We start from the raw sequence: 9,809 nt of genomic DNA on the forward strand, positions 1-9,809 counted from the left end.
TTTTTTTTTTTTTTTTTTTTTGGTACTGGAGATCGAACTCAGATCCTTGCGCTTGCAAGGCAGGCGGTAGAACCACTACCTGGAATAATCTTAAATGCACACTGCTAAGCGAAAAGCGTCAATTTGAAAATACTATATACTATAATTTCAACTATCTGACATTTTGGAAATGGCAAAACTGTGGAGACAATAAAAAAAATCAGTGGTTTCTAAGGCCTCAGGGGAAGAGATGAATAGATAAAGCATGGAAACTCTGGACCAGAGAAACTACCAGTATGATACTATAATGGCATATACATGATATCAGAAATTTCTCAAAACCCACAGAACCAGTGCAACACAAAGAGAGAGACTCAATGAAAACTATGGACATGGTTCATTAGTTGTACCTAAGTAATGCAAAATATTAACAAGGGGAAATTCTGAATGGGTTAAGAGAAGCATATGAGAACCTTGTACTATCTGCATAATTTTTCAGTAAATTTATAATTGTTCTAAAATATAGTCTTTTAATTATAAAAAACTAGCTGAGATCAATTACTTCCCTTCAATAATTCAATGAGTTTGTTACCTAATATCAAAATTCTGTCAAGATGCCACATACTTACCTTTGATTGAAGGGTTTATTGGTCATACATATCTGTGGTTCTCAAGTAGGAGAGACTCTGCCCTCCAGAGACATTTAGTAAGGCCTAGAGACGTGCTTTCTATGACTAAGGATGAGATGGTCCTGGCACTTCCTGGTCTGAAATATTCTTAAACATCCTACAATGCACAGAATAGCCCCCTAAGACAAAGAGTGGCAAAAAATGTCAATAGTGCTGAGGTTGAGAAACTAATATTTCACATATCAAGACACCTGGCAGTGGCCAGTGTGTAATATTGATGCAAAACATGTATCTGTTGACAAATGGATATGAGTGATTAAACAAACTCACACACATACAAACAACAACAAAAACAACAACAACAAAGAAGAAGAGAAGGGAAAGAAGGAAAGGAAAATGGAAAGGAGAAAAAACAGAGCCATAAGCCCATAGATGATAAAGAACTATGGAGATTCACAGATAAGTAAATAATTAAAATATTACGTGATAGGTATGACAGTAGAAGCTTATGCAAAATATCTTCTTTCTCCGCAAATGTAAGACCATATCCTATAGCCGTAAGACCACACGTATCCTTTGACTCTTTTTTTCTCTTTAAAAGAACAGGGTCTTGCTATGTTGCTCAAGCTCACACCAAACTTAAGCAAGCCTCATACCTCAGCCAGTCCTGAACAGCAACACGTATAGCACCAGACCGGGCTTGACTTATTTTTTAATAAAACACGTCCCAAACCTCATTTTTAGCCATTACAACTTTTGGGTTATAGGACACATCTCTTTAATTTCATGCTTAATTTTGAAAAGTTTCTAATAGATATTTTTGGGCAGTGGGGGTGGGGTGACAGGGTCTCTCTACATAGCCCAGGCTGGCATTGAACCCACGATCTTCCTGTTCCCGGCTCCCAGCTCCTGAGTGTTAGGACTCTGTGTGTGCCACCACACACAGTTTCTCATGACTTTATGATATGCCCATCCCACAGCACCAAGCAGCTGTTGTCATTCTAACTGTTCTTTCAAATAAAGTAGAATAAGAATGGGCAACTGAAATGAATGAACATATCTCAGAAGAAGTCACAAATGGCCAATATCTACAAGGAAAAATGTTCAACATCTCTGGGCGTTACAGAAATGCAAATTAGAACAACTCTGAGATTCTACCTTACACCAGCAAGAATGGCTATCATTAAAAAATCAAATAATAACAAATGCCAGTGAGTCTTGAGAGAAAAAGGAACCCTCTACACTGCTGGTGAGAATGTAAGCTAGTACAACCACTATGGAAATCAGTATGGAGAATTCTCAAAAATATAAAAATAGAAATTCCATTTTACCCAGCTATTCCCCTTCTAGGTTATCTTTCCAAAAGAGTTACAGACATCATATTACAGTGATACTTGCATATCCATTCTTATAGCAGCACAATTTATATGTAATTCTTCAGAAGCAAAAGGTAAGAAAAAAGCCAGCTGTGGTAGCATAAGACTAATCCCAGCACTCAAAAGGCTGAGGCAGGAAGACTGAAAGTTTGAGGCAGGCCTGGGTTATATATATCCCAATGCTAGACAGGGCTACACAGCCAAACCATGTCTCATGGTGAATGGTGGAACATGTGTGAGAACAAGAGATTAGATTTCTTTTTTATTTTGTTTTGTTTGGATTGGTTTGGTTTTTTGAGACAGGGTTTCACCATGTAGTTCAGGCTGGCCTTGAACCCACTATATTGCCCAGGCTGGTCTCAAACTTGTGGTGATCTTCCTGCCTTAGCCTCTTGAGTGCTAGAATTATAGGTATGAACCACCAAGCCCAGCTGAGATCAGATTTTGAGATAGGAAGCTGGGGAGCAACTGAGAGGTCAGACTCACACTCAGAAACAGCTCACTCTTCTGAGACCACAGAACTACCTTATTTCTCCCAAAGTCATGTCCCCAGTGAGCTAAGAACCTCTCATTAGGTCCCACCTTTTAAAGGTCCTACCATCTCTCACTGACACATTGGTGGTCAAGCTTCCAACATATGAACCTTTGGGGGACAAATCACAATTAACCATAGTAGCAGACAAGACATTAAAGAAATTATGTGTTATACACAGACTATGCATTGCCCTAGTCTTATCCCCACAGCTCCAACAGCAACTGATTTTTAAAGTCCTTACTTTAAGAAAAAGAGTATCATTTTGTACCATCATCTTAAAAGGACAGGGATTACTCACTCCTTAAAAAGATACCTGAATTCATCCTCCTAGTAAGGGATGGGCACTCATACAAAAAGACATCAGTTAAGTAGTTGCTACTAAGAGTAGGTTCCGGAAGCTTTTGTAAGCCAGTCAATGGAATGATGACTATTGGATTGTTTTGTCAGACAACTCCGACAATAGACAGAGGAAGCGAAAAGGCAGAGGAAGTACCACTGAACCAATTAATAGTATAAAAAATTAGCACTACCCCTTCAAAACATTATATAAACCACATACATCAAAGGGAATAAGAAAACAGAGTATAAGGCAGAGAGCCACAAAGCTGGATGTCAATTATACCTCTTCTACTTCCTAGCTGTGACCTTTCTGTGCTTCAGCTCCCTCATCAGAGAAAAGGGGAAAATGCATGACACATTAAAGGCAAGGTACAATTAAATCCATTAATAGATACACAGTATTTGAAACATGTACAACAAAAACATTAGCCATTAGTAGCATTACTCAGATTGTCACAGGCTTCCTTACGACAGCATTCTGAATGCTGTGGGATTCTTTATGTGGAGTTTGCATTTCTAGTTTCTCATAAATGTGTCAAACTTTTACTCTGAAATTTCAGGCAAGGATAACCAATAAAGTAATATATGAAATGGATTTTTATTCTCAAAAGAAAGACTCTGTAAAGTGACAGACTGCATAGATTCTACAATGACCAGAGCCTCAGTTAATTCCTCCTTTTTACATCAACATCTAAATACAGCCATATACATGCAGCAAAGGGTCAACAAATATTTTTACCAATCTATTCAAACAGCTAAATATCTTAGGAAGAAGAGCTAAAAACTCTCAGATTCATATATTTTAAGTGGAGGTAGATGACAAGAACAAAAAGGTGGTAATAGACTTTCTGAAATGAGCAATTTCAGCCTATTCTTTCACAAAGAATGGAATGGGCTCAACCATTCTGAATCCAGTAATAATCCCATATAACCAAGTTATTCATTTGGTCATATGAGGGTGAACAAGTTCTGATCTTTTTTATTGTTTTATGTTTACAACCTCTTTGAAGAGTAAAGAAGTTATTCTATTTAAAATGGATGGATGATTAGGTTTAGTCTCCATTTTTTAACATTGATTATTATTTGAGAATTTTAAAACTTCCTAGGTTAAAAAACAATGGATTCATGCCTCATTGTGAAGAACTTTGTTACTCGGGTAAATATTTTTTACTGTGTGCAGAGTAATTTCTAATTGATTCATATTATGATGTTTCATATCTTCCTATATTGGAGAATAGGCAATATAAAGCAGAGTTCTATGAAACTTTATTGTATTTCTTGGAATGGTGGAAGACATTATGTTGTTCCTGTTATGGTTGGCATATTTTCATGATGGTATATAAACACGATTATAAAGAAAATCATCCTTAGGCATCCTTTCTATTATAGAGTAATTTTTACTTTTCAGAAATAAAACTTTGATAGCTATATCAAATAAACATTTTTTCCCAAGTTAGAAACCAACATAATAATAAAAAAAAAAAATGTATACCAAGAGACAGAATCATTCATTACTAACCAACAAACCAAGGAATTCACTGAAGTTCTTTCAGAAATTCATTTTCTTTCATAAATTAAATAGCATTTCGTGGCACAAAACCAAAGAATTTAGTGATCATGTAAGCACTTGCTTAGTGAAATTCATTGTAATCAGTAAACAAACTTATTTTTGGAATATCTTCCTAATCTAGAAAATTTCAAATTCAGAAAAAATTTAGCCATTGTGACTTTAAAATTCTCATCACAGAATAGAAGATTACACAATAAAGGAGTACAGGCGCAGAAACAAAACTTAATTTAGTTTTCATTTAAACATTTCATAAGTAGCCATGCTTACCAGTGTCACTGGGAGGCTCAGATGAGAGTGGTTTTGGAGCTGGTGAATTTTTGGGTCTGGCAGCAACCTGAGATGGAGGTGAAGGTGCACTGTCTCCATTAACTATATACAAATGGCATGTATTTTGGACTACAGAATTTGTAGGTACATGATTATCTACTCCATTAGTACCTTCAACAGCCAACCTTTAAAAGAAAAAAGTGTCTTACTTCAATGACAAGTACAATTGAACAACTTTTCATCTACATTTTCAAAAATATTTTGACTTCTTACAATTCAAGTAAAGAGGTATAATGAGTGATATAAACAAAGATATGCCTGCTTCTATTACATTATTGTTTAAACGACTGTTAGTTCTAAGTGTATCCATAATGGCATATAAAAAATACTGACATCCAAACACCCTGAGTCCCAATTTAGGCTCTCAAAATCATTTTCAAATGTACAGTTTATTTACATCTAAGAGTATTAAATCATTTTAAATACTCTAAAAGCAACTGCAAAAAACTTGTGGTTTTCTATGCAAATTACAAAAACCAATTCAAAATTTATACTTTTATCAAGTACTGCAAAAAGGTGAAAACACCTGCAAATACTGCTTTAAAATCATGTATTAGTCACTAAAATTGTGAGTCCATGATGATCAGAGAAAGCTGTTATACCCCCAAATTTTAAGAATTTATAGTATATAAATTAACTGCAACTAAAAAAAAACAAACAAAAAAAAATCGGACATTTTAAGTCCTACTGGCAGTGAACAGATGTTGGATAATACCATGAAAGTGATCAAGAAAGTTTTTCCAAATATAGAGGATATCCTGTATCTGCAGATCATTCTAAGTATTTTTTTTTAAACTTATAAATCATATTATGTCCCTTTCCTGCTTAAAATCTACTATACTTGGGAGGGGAAAAAAAACCATAAATTTCTTACCACAGCCCAGAAAGTTTTGGAAAAATCATCCCCATCCCTACCCTATGTCCATGAGAGTATTTCTCTTCAAATTCCTTCTAATCTTACAATATAAAAATAGACACATTTCACATATTAATACATTTTAATCAGTGTAACTTTGTGTCCTTTCAGTCATTAATTTTCTCAAGATAAATTATAATGTGGACACTAAATATATTTAAAGGGAAGTATACATTCTGAAAGTATACTTACCTTTTCAAATGTTTTGATAAGAATTATTTGATGGTAATTTAACAATGACACTATTAACTCTAGATTAATAAAGGTCATATATCTTCTGTTTTTTCAAATAAATCAATTTCATAGCAATATAATTTTTATATTTTCAGGTTTTATTCCACCACATTTGAAATACACAGCCTCGATTAATTGTCATGAAATGTGAGCATCAGGGAGTTTTCAAAATGGTACATTATTTTTGTATAAAACATTCATCTTCCCATGATCTACAGGATAATGCTATTTTAGACAGCAATAAGATCATTCTGTAGTATCCGACACCATCTACTGATAAGATATGCCTAAATGCAAATTTTTAAAAAGACATTCAATAAAGCATTCATATATGTGATACCATAAATAACACCTGAAACATTATGCTAGGTGAAAGAGGCATCACAAAGTTCACACATTATATGAGTCTGTTTATATGAAATAGCCAGGAAATGCAAATCTACAGATGTCAAAAGTATTACTAGATGCCAAAGTTGAGAGAAGAAAGGAACAGGAAGGGGCTGCTGCTGGAGACAGATTCCTCTGGGGGATGATAAGAACATACTGAAATCAGAAACGTACGAATATGAATATGTGACAACATATGAATACACTAAAATCTAATAAAATGAACACTTTAAACAAATAACTTTTATGGTCCAACGACGACGACAACAACAACAAAAAACCAACATTATTTAAACAACATGTTTACAAAGAAAATTTTTAATTGTGTGGCAAACGCTAAACACAGTTAATCTTTGAAACCTCTTATGTTGGAAACAAATGCTAAAATATTTTACCTGGTAGTTGTCCTTGCTGAAGGCTCTCCATTTTCATGTAAGGCATCACCATTTTGCTGCATTTCTACTGAAGAACAAGAAAGAAATAAACTACATTTTTATATACTTCTATTGATTTTTCCTTTAAATCTCAAAAACACATAATCTTAGCTTACTAGTTGGAGATGAGGTGCAGCTCGGTAGATTTTCTTGCTCAATCACCAATCCATCAAGCACAACTGTCAATTCACCAGTTTGCACTATGCCATTCTTGTTTTCCAAGGAAAGTTTTAATTGTTCTTTCACTCTTTCCACTAGAAAAGGAAATATCTTAATTTAACAGCTTTTGCCACACAGAATATTCTCTAGAAGTCAAAACTACATTTCAAGAGTTCCTCTAATTCACTACTTGACAGCTACACTTGCAAGAAATTCTTTAAATATTTAATAGGCCCTGCCATATTATCACAAAATTGATGCCCACTTAAGCAACTCCTTTTCCCCATCCTATGATTTCAATATCTTTAATTGTTTCTTGCACAGTATAAATGAGAACAAACATCTAAATAATAATTGCAACAATTAACATGCTCTTCAGCCCAAAATCCCACAGAGGATCCTTGTGGTTGAAGCACAATTTCTGTATGAAAGTCAGGCAGTTTGTTTACAAATTCCAGCTGTGCTACTAACTGTACTTTGAATTTCTTTAATCCTCAGTTGTTTCATTACAATGGAGATCAAGGGCTTCAACTAAAGAACAGTCCTAAGGACCCAATGAAAACCATGCAGACAGCTCTAGCACCATATATGGCATATGCTGCTCAATAAATACTAAATACTGTGACAAGAGTTTTTGTTATTACATATAGCTAAAAACTTCTTCATTACTGGGAAATCTAGTTTTATTCAACGTCATTTTTTCTTCACTTCTATCCCACAGAATACATGTTATTAACACAGTAAGAATGAGATGACATGTTATGCAATTAGACAGTAGAACTAAGTTTTCCTTTCAAAATATATCACACTGCATGGTGGATATAGTAAATAATAATATACTGTAATTTTAAAATCACCAAAAATGTAAATTTCAAATGTTCTCATTGCAAAAACACATTTTGAGGCGACAAATATGTTAATTATTTTATACTTTATTATAAAGCATATCACTACAACATACACAACTGTAATACATCAATTTATAATTTTACATAATTCAAAATTTAAAAACTTATCAGTGATCACTTTATTATTCAAAATGTGGTCAAATGATTCAATTTGATTTTTAGTGGCTCTCTGTAGTTTTTGAAATCATGGAACATTTCACATCATAAAGTCTCGGACTTTGATGCTTCCTGTGTATGTAGCAACTTAACCTCCTCTTCCCAATTTACCAAATCTCCGAAATAAACATTGACTGATTATCCAAGTAAAGAAAAAGACAAGACAAAAATCTACAACTACTGACACAGAGGAGCCGGGCTGGTGTTCATCACCCACTGGTGGGGGGGGGGCTTCAACCTGACACCAAAGAGAAGCCCAGCCCTGCAGGCACCACTGCGGTGGTGTTCGTGCCTCCCCGCTATGTGAACAGGAGAAAAAAGGCCTCTGAGGTTCCCAGAAGAAAACAGAAGCCTACTGGACAAGTGAAGAAAATCTGTGATAAAGGCAGACCACACTACCACAGTGGGTAAATCAGAGGGACCAGCACCTCACATCGGAACCTGGTCTAACATCAGTAGAAAGACAGCTGGAACCTGTAGTAGACCCTTACAGAGTTCAACTCAGCTGGAGGACAGAGATCTCAACCTTGGCCTTGCAGCCAAAAATGAGCCTGAACCTCAAGGAACAGCTGCTGGCTTGCTGAGACTAATTAGCTAAGATCTAACACTCCTGCCCACCCTGTTTATTTGTGGCAAGAGGCACACCCTGAAGGAGCCCCTCTATTTCTATCTGTATTTTTTATTTTCAAAGTAATATTTTTCACTTATCATTTAAATTTTTTTTCTTTTTTTTTCCTTTTTAATCTTCCTTTTTATCTTTTTTTCTCTTTCTCTTACTCTCTCTCCCACCTTGAGCTTCATTACTCTCCCTGTTTGCTCATGTTACTATCCTAATTCAAATTTATTTTCTTTCTTTTCCCTTTCTTCTCTTTTCCTTCTCTCAATTGCCTTTTTTTCTTTTTCTTTTTTTTTATAGAGACAGGGTCTCACTATGTAGTTGAGACTGACCTGGAACTCACTACGTAGCTGAGGCTGGTCTCGTACTCACAGCGATCCTCCTGCCTCAGCCTCCCAAGTGCTGGGATTACAGACATGAGCCACCACGCATGACTGCCATTAGTTTTAAAAGAAAGTGATTACAGTTTCTAGCCTCCGTATTGCTGTTAGTTTCATTTATTCTTGGGAATATTTTGTTCTGTCTTATCTTCTCTTCAACGGCTCCCTAGAGTTTGTGAGATCTTCCTGTGTCCTCTGACCTCACTTCTAACCTTTCTCTATCCTATCTATTTATCCCTCCTTCCCCAACTCCTACTAAATCCCCATCCTGAAGAGGAAAGTTACTATATTGAAGATTTTATTCACTATAAACATATTTCAGGCTGGTCCTCTACTTTGATTTCATTCACATGGTTAAAGGTGATAGATTAATAACTACCACAAATTCTCATTTTCTAAGCTCTGCTTAATGCTATTGTGCTGCTGACTGTATCACCTGGGCTGAGGTGTGATTGATCTAACCAGCTGTCCTCCCCGGAACAATGAAAAAGAATTTGCCTCAGAGACATTACAGACTCAAAACCTAAAGACCAGCTATATCTGGAACACTGAAGTATTCACCCAGAATTAAACCAAGGACAGTACCGACGACAAAAATAGAAATGAGAAGGCATTTAAACAAGATACAAACACAGACTTCCAACTCACCAAAGGTAAACTCTGGGGGAAATGAGGTGGAAAAGTCTGACAGTCAACCTGGTCACCCTGAACCGATAGCACAGGAAGTAAAAAAACAGATCAATGAGGTTCTAGAAAAATTCAAAATAGAAATAATTTCCCAGATAACTAGAGGTGGTGAGAAGAATGAAAGACAGGATTACAGAATCTAAAACAGAAGCAGATTAAAAAAAAAAAAAAAAAAAA

General features: G+C 35.3%; 1 protein-coding gene across 3 annotated transcripts in view; it reads right to left on the reverse strand.

The window, feature by feature from the left end:
* The window catches only part of Wwp1 (WW domain containing E3 ubiquitin protein ligase 1), a 95,420-nt gene that overhangs the window by 43,165 nt on the left and 42,446 nt on the right, over nucleotides 1-9,809 (reverse strand). The window contains exons 7-9 of one of the 3 annotated variants that reach the window (XM_010606445.3): nucleotides 6,843-6,980; nucleotides 6,688-6,754; nucleotides 4,696-4,880 (exon numbers count right to left, since the gene is read on the reverse strand). In XM_010606445.3, the coding sequence (XP_010604747.1) occupies nucleotides 4,696-4,880; nucleotides 6,688-6,754; nucleotides 6,843-6,980 (390 nt within the window). Of the gene's footprint in view, nucleotides 1-2,832; nucleotides 2,899-4,695; nucleotides 4,881-6,687; nucleotides 6,755-6,842; nucleotides 6,981-9,809 lie in introns of those variants that run through there. The other 2 variants (XM_019204863.2, XM_010606446.3) reach the window with 2 other exon arrangements.

This window comes from Fukomys damarensis, unplaced genomic scaffold, assembly GCF_012274545.1.
Source record: "Fukomys damarensis isolate Sample0158 unplaced genomic scaffold, DMR_v1.0_HiC HiC_scaffold_5, whole genome shotgun sequence".
In the NCBI taxonomy this organism is placed as follows: Eukaryota; Metazoa; Chordata; class Mammalia; order Rodentia; family Bathyergidae; genus Fukomys; species Fukomys damarensis.